General features: G+C 42.8%; 1 protein-coding gene across 4 annotated transcripts in view; it reads left to right on the forward strand.

The window, feature by feature from the left end:
• WDR17 (WD repeat domain 17) overlaps positions 1–24,009 on the forward strand; it is a 202,594-nt gene that overhangs the window by 85,527 nt on the left and 93,058 nt on the right. For 3 of the 4 annotated variants that reach the window (XR_005776375.1, XM_040418685.1, XM_040418687.1), the window contains exons 1-2: positions 2,568–2,674; positions 10,302–10,430. Coding sequence is in view for 3 of the 4 variants with exons in the window: in XM_040418685.1 (XP_040274619.1) it covers positions 2,624–2,674; positions 10,302–10,430 (180 nt within the window). In the remaining variant the exon portion in view is untranslated. Of the gene's footprint in view, positions 1–2,567; positions 2,675–10,301; positions 10,431–24,009 lie in introns of those variants that run through there. The other variant, XM_040418688.1, reaches the window with a different exon arrangement.

Genomic DNA, 24,009 nt, shown 5'->3' on the forward strand with positions numbered 1-24,009 from the left:
CGGCCCGGCCCACCAGGCGGCCCGGCCCACCGGGCAAATGCCCGGTCTGCCCTATGGCCAGTCCGGCCCTGGTATAATGCTTCTAAAATTGCTAAGTAACCATGGCAGCCAGGACTGCAGTAGCGTCCTGGTTGCCATGGTTACCGATCGGAGTCCCAGCAATTAAACTCTCCGCTGCCACCAATGATGGGGGGGGATTTTAATTAGGAGGGGGGGAGAGGGGAGGCCGCACTGGCCACCAATGAATTAAATACTGGGGAGGGAGGGGGGCCGCACTGGCCACCAATGAATTAAGTACAGGGGAGGGAGGGGGGGCCGCACTGGCCACCAATGAATTAAATACAGGGGAGGGAGGGGGGGCCGCACTGGCCACCAATGAATTAAATACAGGGAAGGGAGGGGGGGCCGCACTGGCCACCAATGAATTAAATACAGGGGAGGGAGGGGGGCCGCACTGGCCACCAATGAATGTAATACAGGGGAGGGAGGGGGGGCCGCACTGGCCACCAATGAATTTAAAACTGGGGAGGGAAGGGGGTCTGCCCCCTCCTGCCTGGCAGCACCTGATCTCTTACAAGGGGCTATGATATGCACAATTAACCCCTCAGGTGCGGCACCTGAGGGGTTAATTGTGCTGATCACAGCCCCCTGTAAGAGATCGGGCGCAGCCAGGCAGCAGGGGGCAGTCATGTACACAGTTCGTAGTATATTCTAACTTGAAGCCTCCCCATCACTATGGGAACGCCTCTGTGTTAGAATATACTGTCGGATCTGAGTTTTAACGAAGTGAAAACTCAGATCTGAAAAAGCTTTTATGCAGACGGATCTGCGGATCCATCTTTGTGAAAGTAGCCACGGATCACAGACGCGGATGACAATCTTGTGTGCATCCGTGTTTTTTCACTGACCCATTAACTTGAATGGGTCCGTGAACCGTTGTCCGTGAAAAAAATAGGACAGGTCATATTTTTTTGACGGACTGGAAACACGGATCACGGACGCGGATGACAAACGGTGCATTATCCGAGTTTTCCACGGACCCATTGAAAGTCAATGGGTTTCGCAGAAAATCACGGAAAACGGAACAACGGACACGGAACACAACAACGGTCGTGTGCATGAGGCCTTAAGGTGAGGACTTTGACTTGGTCTTTCCAAAACTTTAACTTTATTCTTCCTTAAACATTCTTTGGTAAAAGAACTTATGTGCTTACGGTTGTTGTCTTGCTGTATGACCCATCTTCTCTTGAGATTCAGCTCATGGACTGATGTCATGACATTTTACATTCTGGTAATTGTTGAATAGTCCTGCACATTGCTTGGAGGAATTTTAGCCTATTCCACCGTACAAAACAGATTAAAATCTGTTATGTTGGTGACTATTCCAAAACATTCCTATTGACTATTCCAAAACGTTAACTTTATTCTTCCTTAGCCATTCTTTAATAAGAATGACTTGTGTGCTTAGAGTCCTTGTCTTGCTGCATGACCCACATTCTCTGGAGAGAATCTATGCTTTAAAATAGGGCCAAAGAGGTTAAAATACGGATGGAGTGCAACTTTAAAATATATAGCCCATTCCGAATGGAGTATCTTAACTATGGCGTGAATTCTTCTGGATTATCATAACCGACTTTTTAAGACCAGTTCAGCCTTGAAATGGCTTTGAGGGACCTACATAATAGAAACCACCCATAAATGACCCTATTTTAGAAGCTACACCCCTCAAATTATTCAAAACTGATTTTAGAAACTATGGAGGTGAATTTTTTTTAATGCCGATTTTCCATTTATTATGAGGTTTTTTTGCAACACAGCAAGGGTTTACAAGAAAACAAACCGATTTCTGCAGTTTACAGAAACCCCCCACTTGTGATTGTAAACTGCTATATGGGCACATCACAGAGCTTAGAAGGTAAGGAGCTCCACATGGGTTTTGGAGGGCAGATTTTGCTGGAATCATTTTGTTGGCACCTTGTGACATTCAAAAAGACCCTGTGGTATCCCTACAGTGTAAACTCCCTTAAAGTGACCCCATTTTGGAACCTTCACCCCTCAAGGCGACTTTTATGGTATAATGAGATTTATATGTTTTATATTAAATAAGAATTGTTCAGTGTGGCAAACCTCTTTAAGCAGCAGCTCAAATGCAAACCTTTATACATAAGCATAAGAATATATTTTGGTATTTTTGTCATTATTGCCTCCACTGATTGCCCTTCTCCCTCAGTTGCTTTAGACTACCTTATCACTGGCACAGCCAGCAACTTTCAGTGACAGCTCAAGGGGTTAAAATAATGTATTTCTCTTTTGATCAATACACCTATCACATTTCCACTAATCTCAAGAAACACAGATAAACCACAATGATAGAAAATAACATAAAAGATAAAAAAAAAAAGAATGAAACAAGCAAACAAAACGACACCTATTAAACCCTGCAGTTGCCAGGCTACTGTCAGTGCCTGTGTATAAGTGCAGTGTGTGACACAATACTCATGCCTTTCCTTGCATCCTTTAGGAAGGCTGCATTATCCTGTGAGCAGGCAGGGTACCTTCATCTCTCTTTTGCTGGAGAGAAAAGCAGGATACGGCAGTCTCCTGGAAGCCGCTGCAATCTGGAATGGACATGGAAATTCTTAAGTGGTTCACAAAATATGACACATATGCAAAGGTAGGGATTCTTCTTGCAGATGGTTAAGGATGCACAGCGTATTTCCTTTGCGTGCATTAGGGAGGGCAGGAATCGGGCTCTTTTATAGACTGCTGCCTTTTCATTACGGCCTTTAGGTTTTAGAATTGCCGTCTATAAATAGCCACATTCGAGGGCTTCGTTTACTGCCGGAAAAGCTGGTTACAAAGCATCGTGCTTTTTTCCCCCTCTGCTTTCTTCCATCCTCGCGGAAACTGAAATAATCTTTGCTATCCGTGCTCTTGCACTGCGAATATTTCATGACTATCCTGGATAGGTTACCAGGCGTGCTTGTTATTCCTGGGAGGTATGCCGCGTTCTAAAAAAAGCTGCAGCCACTGAATGATAAGACGTAGGTGACGGTCTGGACACACTGCTGGAAGGTGTCATTTTTAATCTAGTATAAAGCATATTTGTCCAACCCTCTACTGCCATTTTGTTCAGTTTGATCTGGTGAATGATGTTTCCGGCAACTTACTATGTGCATGGAGGTACTTCTGGAAATTGTAATGTCTGAGCGCCGGCAAGTGAGGGAAGCAGTGCCTGTATAATTTGTCTGCACCCAGGTGGATCACCCACAGGCGTATATAATGTGCCCTTCAGGTATGGCATTGAACCTGCAGTGATACTTTTAGGCAATGGGCCATTTTAAAACTTCTAAAAACACCCAACAAATATAAATTCAATCTGTTCAAAAAACTTTCCTTAGGGGTACTTTACTAAAAATGTTTGGGAACTGTATAATTATCAGTACCCTAATATTTTGTAAGAGGTTTTCTTATCTACCCTCATCGATCCCCCACCTCTGCCTTTCTGGTCCCGACTTGATGCGCCAGAAATACAAGTGATTGGCTGAGCAGGCCTTTCCTGGCATTTCCTGTGTGAAGCGGTGACCAGGAAGTGAAGATCAGCAGGGATCAGACCAGCAGTGGAACTGTGGCCATAAAAAACAAACCTTAAAGGGGTTCTCCAAGGTTTTGATATTGATGGCCTATCTTCAGACCACTTTTCACTATGTATGACTTTAATCTCAGCACTCCTCCTCCGGATGCTTCTATATACGGATGTAGTAGGGTTAAGACTCATGCGTTATGAGATGTGTTAACTAAACTAAAGTTAACTAAACGCGTTAAGCAATTGCTTTTCAATGGCTTTTGTTTCAAGATAGTGCGATGAGATAATGAAATTTGAGTTAAGGGTTTGAGTGTTACCCCTGCTACATCTGTAAAAGTCTGCATCATGGCCTGGATACAGTAAATTAGTCTTTTCGTCCAGCTGTAGATACCACTGATGACTGGCTGCATATAAGTATGAAGATGTTGGTTGCCCTGGTAAGGTCAAACTGAAGAGAAGGTCAGTTAGTTCTTTGTGCAGACAGATATGTGATGGACCCCCACCTGACGTTTTAACCCCTACTGATATTGAGCATCAACAAGCTATGATGTCACTGATCCCTGTGGGTGCTTTCAGTCTACCCCTTGCCCTGATCAGGATATGACATCATTTATAAGAGTGTTTCTAAAAGGAACTGTCCTTGAGCCTCTGAAATAACATAATTAGGGTTCATAGACTCATACAACTGATTTACTTGATTTCAAAAGGGAAAAGTTTTTATTGTCTCAACAAACTTTGTGTCCTAGATTTCCCTTTTAAAAGCCCTGTCCCCACAGAGATCTCACATTGAGCTTTGGTAAAATGAGTCATCTGCCGCACTGTCTTACAATGCTGCAATCGCTAAGAAATCCTTTTTTTTAAAAAAAAACATTCTGATATAACAGAATTTATATAACACCTGGAAGACACTGGGTAGACAATTTACTTCCTTCTGTAGCTCTCTACTTCCCTCCTGCTCTAGTTGGAAGAATTTACATAATTTACGTATTAAAGGATTTGAGTAGATAACCAGTTCATAATACTATACATCTATATTTTATCCATACAGTGTAGTTTTATAATATCTAGGATGTATATGTATCCCAAGACGGGCTTAGTTGCCCATTGGTTGCTATGGGCAACTAAGCCAGCTCTACTTTAAACCAGTTTGATAAATTACCCTGTTTATGTTCTTTTGACCGACAAGGGACAGTTTTGCTAACATAGGGGTCAGGATGAAATCAGAGGTGCAACTTAAAATGCCCTAGGCCCCAATGCAATATATGCAAAGTACCCACAACTACAATGTGCTGTTTGTAATTCTGGTGCCTTCTCATGTGTATCGAAGGAGCCTTTGTTCTCACCATCAAGCACTAGGGCCAAGTTCAGCTGCTATCTGTGCACACCTTATACCTACACCGCTGGATAATATTATGGATAAATTATTATGGACTCCTTTGTAAGATGTACAGCTTCTTCCAAAAGGAAACTTAGGCCCTTTCACACGGGCGAGTTTTCCGCACGGGTGCAATGCGTGAGGTGAACGCATTGCACCCGCACTGAATCCTGACCCATTCATTTCAATGGAGCTGTGCACATGAGCAGTGATTTTCACGCATCACTTGTGTGTTGCGTGAAAATCGCAGCATGTTATATATTATGTGTTTTTCACGCAACGCAGACCCCATAGAAATGAACGGGGCTGCGTGAAAATCGCAAGCATCCGCAACCGATTCGATTTTCACGCATGGTTGCTAAGGAGATGAGGGATGAGCGACCCGGGTCCCCATTTACTTTATTATTTTCTATTATAACATGGTTATAATGGAAAATAATAGCATTCTTTAACACAGAATGCAAAGTGAAATGTCACTTCTATCTCCATTCAGCAGGACCTGCGCTGACGTCACCGCGCTCACCACATGATGAGCGCCATGACGTCAGCGAAGGTCTTTTTGCAGGTACTTCAAGAAGAACAAAGAAGAGGATCTGCGCCATCAAGTGGATGAGGTGAGTAATGTTTCTATTGTTTATTTTTTAACCCTCAATTGACATTTCACTTTACATTCTGTATTAAAGAATGCTATTATTTTCCATTATAACCATATTATAATGGAATATAATAAAATCTACAGAACACCTAACCCAAACCCGAACTTCAGTGAAGAAGTGCGGGTTCGGGTCTGGGTAACAAATTCAGTTATTTCTCAAGCGCGTGCAAAACGCATTGCACTCGCGCGGAAAAAACTGAACATCGGAACGCAATCACAGACAAAACTGACTGCCATTGCGTGCCTACTCACGCGGGTTTCCTGCAATGCACCCTGAATGCATCCGGCCCTCACCCACGCCGCCCCCGTGAAGGGGGCCATAGCCTGTTAGATGCAAGATGTAATAACTTGCATATATTTTTTCCCGAAATCCATTGGTAAACTCTAGAAAACCCTTTCTGTTAGAAGCTCTAGGCATATCAATGACTCATTCATGATTTATTAAATAATGTACTTCCATCTTGATACCCTTATTTCTTTTCTATAAATTCAGAGTGTTCCCATAATATGTTCAAAATCAGATCATTTCAACCTTGTCATATGTGCTTCATGTAAAAGAATATGCTGGTTTTGGTCAAAGGTAAATTTTTCATGATCATTTTTCTATTAATTTCAGAGATGTCATAGAGGGCACAGTCCCATGCTTGGGTTCCCTTCTATAAACCAAGGCACAGACAGGGATAGTTCAGTATCAGCAGCTTCTTTGGTGGATCTAGCGCATCTTTATATTCCATTGACTGCCATTGACTTGAATGCCTGTGTGTTTAGCAAGTTATTTAGTGGTTCTTTCCCTTTTAATTGCTTGTAATATAGTTGGTTAGTGGTCCCTGGCCACGTTTCTAAAGTCTGAAGTAATTGTGTGTGTACTGCACACTAAAGACGTTTAGGGAAGCCTAGGAAGGGCCAGGAGGCTTGAAAACATCCATAAATGTAACAAAGAGAGCAGGTCCATTTAAGACATCATTAGGGTAAGTTGTGTCTTGCTATCACCATCTCTCTTTGTATCATATGGGTGTTAACTAGGTGCCATGTTGGGAACTGGTCGATGGGGAGCTTGCTCATTTGATCATGGCTTTGGTGACTTTTACTTACTTTACTCTGTATGTTATCTTTTAGATATACAGTATATCTATCATATCCCAGGATTAACGGTAATACATCTCCATGTAGTAACATAGTAACATAGTTTATAAGGCTGAAAAAAGATATCTGTCCATCCAGTTCAGCCTGTTATCCCGCAAGTTGATCCAGAGGAAGGCAAAAAAAAACCTGGGAGGTATTTCCTCACTTTAGGGGAAAGAATTCCTTCCTGACTCCAATCAGGCAATCAGAATATCTCCCTGGATCAACAAACCATCTCTAGTAGCTATAGCCTGTAATATAATTACACTCCAGAAATACATCCAGGCCCAGCTTGAACTCTTTTAGTGAACTTTGGGGATAAATAGATGATGGGAGAGATCTCTGTACTGACCCCTGATATATTTATACATAGTTATTAGATCTTCCCTCAGTCGTCTTTTTTCTAAAGTGAATAACCCTAATTTTGATCATCTTTCAGGCTACTGTAGTTTCCCCATTCCAGTTATTACTTTAGTTGCCCTCCTCTGAACCCTCTCCAGCTCTGCTATGTCTGCCTTTTTCACAGGAGCCCAGAACTGTACACAGTACACCATGTGTGGTCTGACTAATGATTTGTAAAGTAGTAGGAATATGTTCTCATCACGGGCATCTATGCCCCTTTTGATGCAACCCATTATCTTATTGGCCTTGGCAGCAGCTGCCTGGCACTGGTTTCTACAGCTTAGTTTGCAGTTCACCAGAATTCGTAGGTCCTTTTCCATGTCAGTGTTACCCAGTGTTTTACCATTTAGTATTAGTGTTGAGCGTGAATATTCGAATCGCGAATTTTAATCGCGAATATCGTCACTTTGAGAATTTGAGAATATTTAGAATATAGTGCTATATATTTGTATTCACGAATAGTGTTGAATATTCTAATCATGAATTTATTGCAACTTTATTGCAAATTTTTTAAATATATTACATTTTTGCAATCAAGTAAACAATGACTGGAGATCACAAATTCTCGAATTTATAGCAAATATTCGGCCAAAAATTCGCGAAATATCGTGAATTCGAATATTGCCTATGCCGCTCATCACTATTTAGTATGTACTGGTGACTTGCATTATTTCTTCCCATGTGCATAACCTTACATTTGTCAGTGTTAAACCTCATCTGCCACTTCTCTGCCCAATCCTCCAATCTATCCAGATCCATCTGCAGCAGTATACTATTCTCTTCCGTGTTAATTACTTTACACAGTTTAGTGTCATCTGCAAAAATTTATATTTTACTGTGCAAGCCTTCTACAAGATCGTTAATAAATATATTGGAGAATAGGGCCCAATACTGACCCCTGTGGTACCCCACTAGTGACAGTGACCCAATCTGAGTGTGTACCGTCAATAACCACCCTCTGTTTTCTATTACTGAGCCAGTTACTTACCCACATACAGACATTTTCTCCCAGTCCAAACATTCTAATTTTATATACTAACCTTTCATGCGGTACAGTGTCAAATGCTATGGAGAAGTCCAGATATACGACATCCATTGATTTGCCGCGGTCAAGTCTCGAATTTACCTCCTCATAGAAACTGATTAAATTATGACATGACTGATCCCTCATGAAGCCATGCTGATATGGCATTATTTTCTTCTTTTCATTGAGGTACTCCAAGATAGCATCTCTTAGAAAACCTTCAAACAGTTTACCCACGCCAGATGTTAAATTTACCGGCCTATAGTTTCCAGGCTTTGTTTTTGGACCCTCTTTGAATATTGGCACCACATTTGCTATGCGCCAATCCTGTGGAACACTCCCTGTCATTACAGAGTCCTTAAATATCAGAAATAAGGGTCTGGCTATGACATTACTTAATTCTCTTAGGATATGGGGGTGTATTCCATCTGGTCCTGGCGATTTGTCTATTTTAATCTTTTTAAGACGCCGCTGTACATCTTCCTGGGTCAGAAAGGATACTTGGGGAATTTACTTTTACATTCTGCATTTCATCTGACAGTTTATCTTCCTCAGTGAATACAGTGGAGAAAAAAATATTTAATAGTCTTGCTTTCTCCTCATTGCTCTCTGCATCTCCCCCCTCATTACTCTGTAAAGGGCCGACACCTTCAGATTAATACTTTTTACCATTTAAATAATTGAAGAACATTATAGGGTTAGTTTTACTCTCTTTGGCAATTAATCTCTCGGTCTCTAGTTTGGCCGCTTTTATTTGTCTTTTACATATTCTATTTTTTTCCTTATAGTTTTTCATTGCTTCCTTGCTACCCTCTTGTTTTAGTGATTTATATGCTTTTTTTTTTTGTCATTTATTGCTTTCTTTACAGTCTTGTTCTTTACCCTTTTATTCCCATAAGGTATGCACCTCTCACAATTAGATTTTAGAATGGTTTTAAAAATATCCCATTTTGTGGCTGTATTTTTTTTTTTTGAGGACTTTGTCCCAGTTAGTTAGGCCTATGGCCTCTCTTAGTTGGCTTTTTTGAAGTTTGGTATTTTTGTTCCTCCCTGAAGAAACACTCTTTTGAAATAATAATTGGAAGGTTATTACTTTATGGTCACTATTTCCCAGGTGTCCCCCAACCTGCACATCTGTTGTTCTGTCAGGTCTATTGGTTAATACTAAGTCTAGTATGGCCGTCCCTCTAGTCTGGTCCTGAACCAGTTGGGAAAGGTAATTGTCTTTGGTTATTGCCAAGAACCTGTTTCCTTTATGAGATATACAAGTTTCAGTTTCCCAGTCTATAACTGGGTAGTTGAAGTCCCCCATAATAACGACCTCATTATGATTTGCCACCTCGTCTATTCTATTTAGTAGTAGATTTTCTGTGGACTCTGGTATATTAGGTGGTTTATAATAAACTCCTATTAGTAATTTATTATTGTTTTTGCCTCCATGTATTTCTACCCACAAGTGACTCCACATGTTCATGTCCCTCACTTATATCTTCCAGGACTGTGGGGTTTAGACATGACTTTACATAAAGGCAGTCCCTTCCCCTTCTCTGGTTTTGATAATTCTTTCTAAACAGACTGTAGTATTACATTTCCCCTGGACTAACACATAAGGCTACTTTTACACTCGCATTTTGGGCGGATCCATCATGGACCTGCAAAATTAGATCCGTTACAATAATACAACCGCATGCATCCGTCATGAACGGATCCGTTTGTATTATCTGTAACATAGCCAAGACGGATCCGTCATGAACTCCATTGAAAGTCAATGGGAGACGGATCCATTTTCTATTGTGCCGTCCCCATTGACTTACATTGTGTGCCAGGATGGATCAGTTTGGCTCAGTTTCGTCTAGCGGACAGCAAAGCCTTGCAGGCAGCGTTTTGGAGTCCGCCTCCAGATCGGAATGGTGACTGAACGGACCAAAATGATGCATTCTGAGAAGATCCTTTTCCATTCAGAATGCATTAGGGCAAAACTGATCCATTTTGCACCGCTTGTGAGAGCCTATGATGGATTTCACAAATGGAAAGCCAAAACACGAGTGTGAAAGTTGCCTAAATTATACATGCTATAAAGCTGCATAATTGTACACATTTTTGAGGAAATGTAATTTGTTTTTATTTACTGTTCTAGACAAAGATGTCACAAGTAAAACAAGTCGGACTGTTGGCTGCTGGGTGCCAGCCATGGAACAAAGATGTCTGTGCCGCTAGTGGAGACAGATTTGCCTATTGTGCCACATTGGCTATCTATGTGTACCAGGTAAGCAAGAAAAACTGCAAGAACTTCACAAAAATGTAGCACTATGTATGTATTATACTACACTGCTCAAAAAAATAAAGGGAACACTTAAACAACACAATGTAACTCCAAGTCAATCACACTTCTGTGAAATCAAACTGTCCACTTAGGGAGCAACACTGAGTGACAATCAATTTCACATGCTGTTGTGCAAATGGGATAGACAACAGGTGAAAATTATAGGCAATTAGCAAGACACCCCCAATAAAGGAGTGGTTCTGCAGGTGGTGACCACAGACCACTTCTCAGTTCCTATGCTTCCTGGCTGATGTTTTGGTCACTTTTGAATGCTGGCGGTGCTTTCACTCTAGTGGTAACATGAGACGGAGTCTACAACCCACACAAGTGGCTCAGGTAGTGCAGCTTATCCAGGATGGCACATCAATGCGAGCTGTGGCAAGAAGGTTTGATGTGTCTGTCAGCATAGTGTCCAGAGCATGGAGGCGCTACCAGGAGACAGGCCAGTACATCAGGAGACGTGGAGGAGGCCATAGGAGGGCAACAACCCAGCAGCAGGACCGCTACCTTCACCTTTGTGCAAGGAGGAACAGGAGGAGCACTGCCAGAGCCCTGCAAAATGACCTCCAGCAGGCCACAAATGTGCATGTGTCTGGTTAAACGGTCAGAAACAGACTCCATGAGGGTGATATGAGGGCCCAACGTCCACAGGTGGGGGTTGTGCTTACAGCCCAATACCGTGCAGGACGTTTGGCATTTGCCAGAGAACACCAAGATTGGCAAATTCTCCACTGGCGCCCTGTGCTCTTCACAGATTAAAGCAGGTTCACACTGAGCACATGTGACAGACGTGACAGAGTCTTGAGACGCCGTGGAGAACGTTCTGCTGCCTGCAACATCCTCCAGCATGACCGGTTTGGCATTGGGTCAGTAATGGTGTGGGGTGGCATTTTTTTGGAGGGCCGCACAGCCCTCCATGTGCTCGCCAGAGGTAGCCTGACTGCCATTAGGTACCAAGATGAGATCTTCAGACCCCTTGTGAGACCATATGCTGGTGCAGTTGGCCCTGGGTTCCTCCTAATGCAAGACAATGCTAGACCTCATGTGGCTGGAGTGTGTCAGCAGTTCCTGCAAGACGAAGGCATTGATGCTATGGACTGGCCCGCCCGTTCCCCAGACCTGAATCCAATTGAGCACATCTGGGACATCATGTCTCGCTCTATCCACCAACATCACGTTGCACCACAGACTGTCCAGGAGTTGGCAGATGCTTTAGTCCAGGTCTGGGAGGAGATCCCTCAGGAGACCGTCCGCCACCTCATCAGGAGCATGCACAGGCGTTGTAGGGAGGTCATACAGGCACGTGGAGGCCACACACACTACTGAGCCTCATTTTGACTTGTTTTAAAGGGAACCTGTTACCGGGATTTTTTGTATAGAGCTGAGGACATGGGTTGCTAGATCGCCGCTAGCACATCCGCAATACCCAGTCCCCATAGCTCTGTGTGCTTTTATTGTGCAAAAAAATCGATTTGATACATATGCAAATTAACCTGAGATGAGTCCTGTACGTGACTCATCTCAGGGACAGGACTCATCTCAGGTTAATTTGCATATGTATTAAATAGTTTTTTTTACACAATAAAAGCACAGAGAGCTATGGGGACTGGGTATTGCGGATGTGCTAGCAGCCATCTAGCAACCCATGTCCTCAGCTCTATACACAAAATTCCGGTGACAGGTTCCCTTTAAGGACATTACATCAAAGTTGGATCAGCCTGTAGTGTGTTTTTCCACTTTAATTTTGAGTGTGACTCCAAATCCAGACCTCCATGGGTTGAAAAATTTGATTTCCATTTTTTTATTTTTGTGTGATTTTGTTGTCAGCACATTCAACTATGTAAAGAACAAAATATTTCAGAAGAATATTTAATTAATTCAGATCTAGGATGTGTTATTTTTGTGTTCCCTTTATTTTTTTGAGCAGTGTATATATCTTCATACATTGTGGCAATGGTTTAAGGTTATTGTATTTTGAACATAGAGTGGCCATTCCAGGGTCATTGTCACCTAATACCTCATCTTTATATAAAGTGCAACAGACAGACCCACTTTGTTGAACATGTGATTGGCTTGATGGTCGAGCCAATCAGCATGGGCATGTCACTGGTTAAATGTGAATTACTGCAGCACAGTATTGTTAATGTACATTGTGGAGTTTTGCTACCCTTTACTAGAGAGTTATGGTGTCAAGTTACAATAGTTTCATTGTACAATGGCCGTCCAGGAACTGACTAAGTCTACTTTCACACTTACGTTTGTAATTCCGGTATTGAGATCCGGCAGAGGATCTCAATATCGCAATTAAACAGATCAATTTTGATTTTGCACATCAGGATGCATCCGTTTCGTTAGGATGCGGTTGTGTGAAATCAAAACGGAAAAAAATAGAGCCGTCACTAAATACATTGAAAGTCAATGGGTGATGGATCCTTTTATTTAGGCTCCTAATAAAACGGATCCCTCACCATTGACTTACATTGTTTTCAGTGCCGGATCCGTTTTCCTCAGTTTTTATGACTGGACACAAAACCACAACTTGCCCATACCACACATACCACAAAACGGAATGCATCCAGAACAGAAGACATCCTGGAGGCGTCCTTTTTCCATTCAGAATGCATGGGGACGAAAACAAAAACATATTTTTCCGGTATTGAGATACACTGCTGGATCTCAATACCAGAAAACAACAACACAAGTGTAAAATTAGCTTAAGCTGGTAACTTGAGGGAACAGTGTATTCTGTCTATAAAGGCGCTTTTAAATATAATAGCAGAGATCATTTACAATTATCAAAGCATTTTAAAAAAAATAGTAACATTCAGAAACATGGGAAGGAATAATGCAAATTTGATCAAACTTTTTTATGTGGGAAAAGAGGGAAGACAGCAATACTAAACTGGTAGCCTCCTGCTCTGAGAAATTCAGTTCATTTTATTGAAAAAAGTAATCAGAAAACAGATATAAAATAAGCCCAATTTTAAATAAGCCTGAGACACATTTGTACCATAAGATCTGAATACAATCACGGAAATACTAAAAGGGAGTCTGTCTGCTCTAAAAATGGTTTCAAGGTAAGCATACTACCATGTAGGGTAGGTGGCCTGATATAGAACCATACCTGACATAGAACCATACACATACCACCATGTAGGGTAGGTGGCCTGATATAGAACCATACCTGACATAGAACCATACCCATACCACCATGTAGGGTAGGTGGACTGATATAGAACCATACAAATACCCCCATGTAGGGTAGGTGGCCTGATATAGAACCATACCTGACATAGAACCATACCCATACCACCATGTCGGGTAGGTGGACTGATATAGAACCATACCTGACATAGAACCATACCCATACCACCATGTAGGGTAGGTGGACTGATATAGAACCATACCGGACATAGAACCATACAAATACCACCATATAGGGTAGGTGGACTGATATAGAACCATACCTGACATAGAACCATACACATACCACCATATTGGGTAGGTGGCCTGATATAGAACCATACCAGACATAGAACCATACACATACCACAATGTAGGGTAGGTGTCCTGATATAGAACCATACCCATACCACCATGTAGGGTAGGTGGCCTGATATAGAACCATACCCATACCACCATGTAGGGTAGGTGGCCTGATATAGAACCATACCTGACATAGAACCATACCCATACCACCATGTAGGGTAGGTGGCCTGATATAGAACCATACCTGACATAGAACCATACCCATACCACCATGTAGGGTAGGTGGCCTGATATAGAACCATACCCATACCACCATGTAGGGTAGGTGGCCTGATATAGAACCATACCTGACATAGAACCATACCCATACCACCATGTAGGGTAGGTGGCCTGATATAGAACCATACCTGACATAGAACCATACCCCTACCACCATGTAGGGTAGGTGGCCTGATATAGAACCATACCTATACCACCATGTAGGGTAGGTGGCCTGATATAGAACCATACCTGACATAGAACCATACACATACCACTTTTTGGATGGTCAAAGAGGGTCACTTAAAACTCATTTTGTGAAAGATCCAATTAGTGTCTGAAGCAAGCCAGTGATTGACTGAGCAGCATTCACAGCTGAAACATACCTGACATAGAACCATACCCATACCACCATATAGGGTAGGTGGATTGATATAGAACCATACCTGACATAGAACCATACCCATACCACCATATAGGGTAGGTGGACTGATATAGAACCATACCTGACATAGAAACATACACATACCACCATATAAGGTAGGTGGCCTGATATAGAACCTTACCAGACATAGAACCATACACATACCCCCATGTATGGTAGGTGGACTGATATAGAACCATACCTGACATAGAACCATACACATACCACCATGTAGGGTAGGTGGCCTGATATAGAACCATACCTGACATAGAACCATACCCATACCACCATATAGGGTAGGTGGACTGATATAGAACCATACCTGACATAGAACCATACACATACCACCATGTAGGGTAGGTGGCCTGATATAGAACCATACCAGACATAGAACCATACACATACCACCATGTAGGGTAGGTGGCCTGATATAGAACCATACTTGACATAGAACCATGCACATACCACAATGTAGGGTAGGTGGCCTGATATAGAACCATACCTGACATAGAACCATACACATACCACCATGTAGGGTAGGTGGCCTGATATAGAACCATACCTGACATAGAACCATACCCATACCACCATGTAGTGTAGGTGGCCTGATATAGAACCATACCCATACCACCATGTAGGGTAGGTGGCCTGATATAGAACCATACCTGACATAGAACCATACCCATACCACTATGTAGGGTAGGTGGCCTGATATAGAACCATACCCATACCACCATGTAGGGTAGGTGGCCTGATATAGAACCATACCCATACCACCATGTAGGGTAGGTGATCTGATATAGAACCATACCTGACATAGAACCATACACATACCACTTTTTGGATGGTCAAAGAGGGTCACTTAAAACTCATTTTGTGAAAGATCCAATTAGTGTCTGAAGCAAGCCAGTGATTGACTGAGAAGCATTCACAGCTGAAACATACCTGACATAGAACCATACCCATACCACCATATAGGGTAGGTGGACTGATATAGAACCATACCTGACATAGAACCATACCCATACCACCATATAGGGTAGGTGGACTGATATAGAACCATACCTGACATAGAACCATACCCATACCACCATATAGGGTAGGTGGACTGATATAGAACCATACCTGACATAGAACCATACACATACCACCATATAGGGTAGGTGGCCTGATATAGAACCATACCAGACATAGAACCATACACATACCACCATGTAGGGTAGGTGGCCTGATATAGAACTAAACCTGACATAGAACCATACCCATACCACCATATAGGGTAGGTGGACTGATATAAAACCATACCTGACATAGAACCATACACATACCACCATATAGAGTAGGTGGCCTGATATAGAACCATACCAGACATAGAACCATACACATACCACCATGTAGGGTAGGTGGCCTGATATAGAACCATACCTGACATAGAACCATACACATACCACCATGTAGGGTAGGTGGCCTGATATAGAACTAAACCTGACATAGAACCATACCCATACCACCATATAGGGTAGGTGGACTGATATAGAACCATACCTGACATAGAACCATACACATACCACCATATAGGGTAGGTGGCCTGATATAGAACCATACCAGACATAGAACCATACACATACCACCATGTAGGGTAGGTGGCCTGATATAGAACCATACCTGACATAGAACCATGCACATACCACAATGTAGGGTAGGTGGCCTGATATAGAACCATACCTGACATAGAACCATACACATACCACCATGTAGGGTAGGTTGCCTGATATAGAACCATACCTGACATAGAACCATACCCATACCACCATGTAGGGTAGGTGGCCTGATATAGAACCATACCCATACCACCATGTAGGGTAGGTGGCCTGATATAGAACCATACCCATACCACCATGTAGGGTAGGTGGCCTGATATAGAACCATACCTGACATAGAACCATACCCATACCACCATGTAGGGTAGGTGGCCTGATATAGAACCATACCCATACCACCATGTAGGGTAGGTGGCCTGATATAGAACCATACCCATACCACCATGTAGGGTAGGTGACCTGATATAGAACCATACCTGACATAGAACCATACACATACCACTTTTTGGATGGTCAAAGAGGGTCACTTAAAACTCATTTTGTGAAAGATCCAATTAGTGGCTGATGCAAGCCAGTGATTGACTGAGCAGCATTCACAGCTGAAACATACCTGACATAGAACCATACCCATACCACCATATAGGGTAGGTGGACTGATATAGAACCATACCTGACATAGAACCATACACATACCACCATATAGGGTATGTGGACTGATATAGAACCATACCTGACATAGAACCATACCCATACCACCATGTAGGGTAGGTGGCCTGATATAGAACCATACCCATACCACCATGTAGGGTAGGTGGCCTGATATAGAACCATACCTGACATAGAACCATACCCATACCACCATGTAGGGTAGGTGGCCTGATATAGAACCATACCCATACCACCATGTAGGGTAGGTGGCCTGATATAGAACCATACTTGACATAGAACCATGCACATACCACAATGTAGGGTAGGTGGCCTGATATAGAACCATACCTGACATAGAACCATAAACATACCACCATGTAGGGTAGGTGGCCTGATATAGAACCATACCTGACATAGAACCATACCCATACCACCATGTAGGGTAGGTGGCCTGATATAGAACCATACCCATACCACCATGTAGGGTAGGTGGCCTGATATAGAACCATACCTGACATAGAACCATACCCATACCACCATGTAGGGTAGGTGGCCTGATATAGAACCATACCCATACCACCATGTAGGGTAGGTGGCCTGATATAGAACCATACCCATACCACCATGTAGGGTAGGTGATCTGATATAGAACCATACCTGACATAGAACCATACACATACCACTTTTTGGATGGTCAAAGAGGGTCACTTAAAACTCATTTTGTGAAAGATCCAATTAGTGTCTGAAGCAAGCCAGTGATTGACTGAGAAGCATTCACAGCTGAAACATACCAGACATAGAACCATACCCATACCACCATATAGGGTAGGTGGACTGATATAGAACCATACCTGACATAGAACCATACCCATACCACCATATAGGGTAGGTGGACTGATATAGAACCATACCTGACATAGAACCATACCCATACCACCATATAGGGTAGGTGGACTGATATAGAACCATACCTGACATAGAACCATACACATACCACCATATAAGGTAGGTGGCCTGATATAGAACCATACCAGACATAGAACCATACACATACCCCCATGTAGGGTAGGTGGACTGATATAGAACCATACCTGACATAGAACCATACACATACCACCATGTAGGGTAGGTGGCCTGATATAGAACTAAACTTGACATAGAACCATACCCATACCACCATATAGGGTAGGTGGACTGATATAGAACCATACCTGACATAGAACCATACACATACCACCATATAGGGTAGGTGGCCTGATATAGAACCATACCAGACATAGAACCATACACATACCACCATGTAGGGTAGATGGCCTGATATAGAACTAAACCTGACATAGAACCATACCCATACCACCATATAGGGTAGGTGGACTGATATAGAACCATACCTGACATAGAACCATACACATACCACCATATAGGGTAGGTGGCCTGATATAGAACCATACCAGACATAGAACCATACACATACCACCATGTAGGGTAGGTGGCCTGATATAGAACCATACTTGACATAGAAACATGCACATACCACAATGTAGGGTAGGTGGCCTGATATAGAACCATACCTGACATAGAACCATACACATACCACCATGTAGGGTAGGTGGCCTGATATAGAACTAAACCTGACATAGAACCATACCCATACCACCATATAGGGTAGGTGGACTGATATAGAACCATACCTGACATAGAACCATACACATACCACCATATAGGGTAGGTGGCCTGATATAGAACCATACCAGACATAGAACCATACACATACCACCATGTAGGGTAGGTGGCCTGATATAGAACCATACCTGACATAGAACCATGCACATACCACAATGTAGGGTAGGTGGCCTGATATAGAACCATACCTGACATAGAACCATACCCATACCACCATGTATTGTAGGTGGCCTGATATAGAACCATACCTGACATAGAACCATACCCATACCACCATGTAGGGTAGGTGGCCTGATATAGAACCATACCCATACCACCATGTAGGGTAGGTGGCCTGATATAGAACCATACCCATACCACCATGTAGGGTAGGTGACCTGATATAGAACCATACCTGACATAGAACCATACACATACCACTTTTTGGATGGTCAAAGAGGGTCACTTAAAACTCATTTTGTGAAAGATCCAATTAGTGGCTGATGCAAGCCAGTGATTGACTGAGCAGCATTCACAGCTGAAACATACCTGACATAGAACCATACCCATACCACCATATAGGGTAGGTGGACTGATATAGAACCATACCTGACATAGAACCATACACATACCACCATATAGGGTAGGTGGACTGATATAGAACCATACCTGACATAGAACCATACCCATACCACCATGTAGGGTAGGTGGCCTGATATAGAACCATACCCATACCACCATGTACGGTAGGTGGCCTGATATAGAACCATACCTGACATAGAACCATACCCATACCACCATGTAGGGTAGGTGGCCTGATATAGAACCATACCCATACCACCATGTAGGGTAGGTGGCCTGATATAGAACCATACCCATACCACCATGTAGGGTAGGTGACCTGATATAGAACCATACCTGACATAGAACCATACACATACCACTTTTTGGATGGTCAAAGAGGGTCACTTAAAACTCATTTTGTGAAAGATCCAATTAGTGTCTGAAGCAAGCCAGTGATTGACTGAGCAGCATTCACAGCTGAAACATACCTGACATAGAACCATACCCATACCACCATATAGGGTAGGTGGACTGATATAGAACCATACCTGACATAGAACCATACCCATACCACCATATAGGGTAGGTGGACTGATATAGAACCATACCTGACATAGAACCATACCCATACCACCATATAGGGTAGGTGGACTGATATAGAACCATACCTGACATAGAACCATACACATACCACCATATAAGGTAGGTGGCCTGATATAGAACCATACCAGACATAGAACCATACACATACCCCCATGTAGGGTAGGTGGACTGATATAGAACCATACCTGACATAGAATCATACACATACCACCATGTAGGGTAGGTGGCCTGATATAGAACCATACCTGACATAGAACCATACCTATACCACCATATAGGGTAGGTGGACTGATATAGAACCATACCTGACATAGAACCATACACATACCACCATATAGTGTAGGTAGCCTGATATAGAACCATACCAGACATAGAACCATACACATACCACCATGTAGGGTAGGTGGCCTGATATAGAACCATACCTGATATAGAACCATGCACATACCACAATGTAGGGTAGGTGGCCCGATATAGAACCATACCTGACATAGAACCATACACATACCACCATGTAGGGTAGGTGGCCTGATATAGAACCATACCTGACATAGAACCATACCCATACCACCATGTAGGGTAGGTGGCCTGATATAGAACCATACCCATACCACCATGTAGGGTAGGTGGCCTGATATAGAACCATACCCATACCACCATGTAGGGTAGGTGGCCTGATATAGAACCATACCCATACCACCATGTAGGGTAGGTGGCCTGATATAGAACCATACCTGATATAGAACCATACCCATACCACCATGTAGGGTAGGTGGCCTGATATAGAACTAAACTTGACATAGAACCATACCCATACCACCATATAGGGTAGGTGGACTGATATAGAACCATACCTGACATAGAACCATACACATACCACCATATAGGGTAGGTGGCCTGATATAGAACCATACCAGACATAGAACCATACACATACCACCATGTAGGGTAGGTGGCCTGATATAGAACTAAACCTGACATAGAACCATACCCATACCACCATATAGGGTAGGTGGACTGATATAGAACCATACCTGACATAGAACCATACACATACCACCATATAGGGTAGGTGGCCTGATATAGAACCATACCAGACATAGAACCATACACATACCACCATGTAGGGTAGGTGGCCTGATATAGAACCATACCTGACATAGAACCATGCACATACCACAATGTAGGGTATGTGGCCTGATATAGAACCATACCTGACATAGAACCATACACATACCACCATGTAGGGTAGGTGGCCTGATATAGAACTAAACCTGACATAGAACCATACCCATACCACCATATAGGGTAGGTGGACTGATATAGAACCATACCTGACATAGAACCATACACATACCACCATATAGGGTAGGTGGCCTGATATAGAACCATACCAGACATAGAACCATACACATACCACCATGTAGGGTAGGTGGTCTGATATAGAACCATACCTGACATAGAACCATGCACATACCACAATGTAGGGTAGGTGGCCTGATATAGAACCATACCTGACATAGAACCATACACATACCACCATGTAGGGTAGGTTGCCTGATATAGAACCATACCTGACATAGAACCATACCCATACCACCATGTAGGGTAGGTGGCCTGATATAGAACCATACCCATACCACCATGTAGGGTAGGTGGCCTGATATAGAACCATACCCATACCACCATGTAGGGTAGGTGGCCTGATATAGAACCATACCTGACATAGAACCATACCCATACCACCATGTAGGGTAGGTGGCCTGATATAGAACCATACCCATACCACCATGTAGGGTAGGTGGCCTGATATAGAACCATACCCATACCACCATGTAGGGTAGGTGACCTGATATAGAACCATACCTGACATAGAACCATACACATACCACTTTTTGGATGGTCAAAGAGGGTCACTTAAAACTCATTTTGTGAAAGATCCAATTAGTGGCTGATGCAAGCCAGTGATTGACTGAGCAGCATTCACAGCTGAAACATACCTGACATAGAACCATACCCATACCACCATATAGGGTAGGTGGACTGATATAGAACCATACCTGACATAGAACCATACACATACCACCATATAGGGTAGGTGGACTGATATAGAACCATACCTGACATAGAACCATACCCATACCACCATGTAGGGTAGGTGGCCTGATATAGAACCATACCCATACCACCATGTAGGGTAGGTGGCCTGATATAGAACCATACCTGACATAGAACCATACCCATACCACCATGTAGGGTAGGTGGCCTGATATAGAACCATACCCATACCACCATGTAGGGTAGGTGGCCTGATATAGAACCATACCCATACCACCATGTAGGGTAGGTGACCTGATATAGAACCATACCTGACATAGAACCATACACATACCACTTTTTGGATGGTCAAAGAGGGTCACTTAAAACTCATTTTGTCAAAGATCCAATTAGTGTCTGAAGCAAGCCAGTGATTGACTGAGCAGCATTCACAGCTGAAACATACCTGACATAGAACCATACCCATACCACCATATAGGGTAGGTGGACTGATATAGAACCATACCTGACATAGAACCATACCCATACCACCATATAGGGTAGGTGGACTGATATAGAACCATACCTGACATAGAACCATACCCATACCACCATATAGGGTAGGTGGACTGATATAGAACCATACCTGACATAGAACCATACACATACCACCATATAAGGTAGGTTGGCCTGATATAGAACCATACCAGACATAGAACCATACACATACCCCCATGTAGGGTAGGTGGACTGATATAGAACCATACCTGACATAGAATCATACACATACCACCATGTAGGGTAGGTGGCCTGATATAGAACCATACCTGACATAGAACCATACCTATACCACCATATAGGGTAGGTGGACTGATATAGAACCATACCTGACATAGAACCATACACATACCACCATATAGGGTAGGTGGCCTGATATAGAACCATACCAGACATAGAACCATACACATACCACCATGTAGGGTAGGTGGCCTGATATAGAACCATACCTGATATAGAACCATGCACATACCACAATGTAGGGTAGGTGGCCTGATATAGAACCATACCTGACATAGAACCATACACATACCACCATGTAGGGTAGGTGGCCTGATATAGAACCATACCTGACATAGAACCATACCCATACCACCATGTAGGGTAGGTGGCCTGATATAGAACCATACCCATACCACCATGTAGGGTAGGTGGCCTGATATAGAACCATACCCATACCACCATGTAGGGTAGGTGGCCTGATATAGAACCATACCCATACCACCATGTAGGGTAGGTGGCCTGATATAGAACTATACCTGACATAGAACCATACCCATACCACCATGTAGGGTAGGTGGCCTGATATAGAACTATACCCATACCACCATGTAGGGTAGGTGGCCTGATATAGAACCATACTCATACCACCATGTAGGGTAGGTGACCTGATATAGAACCATACCTGACATAGAACCATACCCATACCACCATGTAGGGTAGGTGACCTGATATAGAACCATACCTGACATAGAACCATACCCATACCACCATGTAGGGTAGGTGGCCTGATATAGAACTATACCCATACCACCATGTAGGGTAGGTGGCCTGATATAGAACCATACCCATACCACCATGTAGGGTAGGTGACCTGATATAGAACCATACCTGACATAGAACCATACCCATACCACCATGTAGGGTAGGTGACCTGATATAGAACCATACCTGACATAGAACCATACACATACCACTTTTTGGATGGTCAAAGAGGGTCACTTAAAACTCATTTTGTGAAAGATCCAATTAGTGGCTGAAGCAAGCCAGTGATTGACTGAGCAGCATTCACAGCCATTTCAACATAGAAGTGGGAAGTGGGGTGCAGCATGGACCTGGCGCTGTCAGATCTATAGCAGCTGGGTTCGGTGAGGTAAGTATAAGTTTTTTTTATATTTTACAGGCCCTGGGGCAGTTTTTTGTTTTCTTGCACTTCAATATCTCTTTAAATTTGAACATATAAATCATCTGATTATAGATACTTTAAGGTCCAAATTGCACCAAATAATGAACTTGAGGTCTAATATACAGGTAGAAACTGTACAGATAGATTAGTAAGGAGCAATTAAGTAAATGTATTAATGTACATTTATTTCCCAGGTCAAAAAGAGGGACAGAGGGACTTTCTTGCGAAAATCAGGTCGAGAAATGTTACTTTTTATTCTATGCAAATAAGCTT

This window comes from Bufo bufo, chromosome 2 (genome assembly GCF_905171765.1).
Source record: "Bufo bufo chromosome 2, aBufBuf1.1, whole genome shotgun sequence".
NCBI lineage: Eukaryota > Metazoa > Chordata > Amphibia > Anura > Bufonidae > Bufo > Bufo bufo.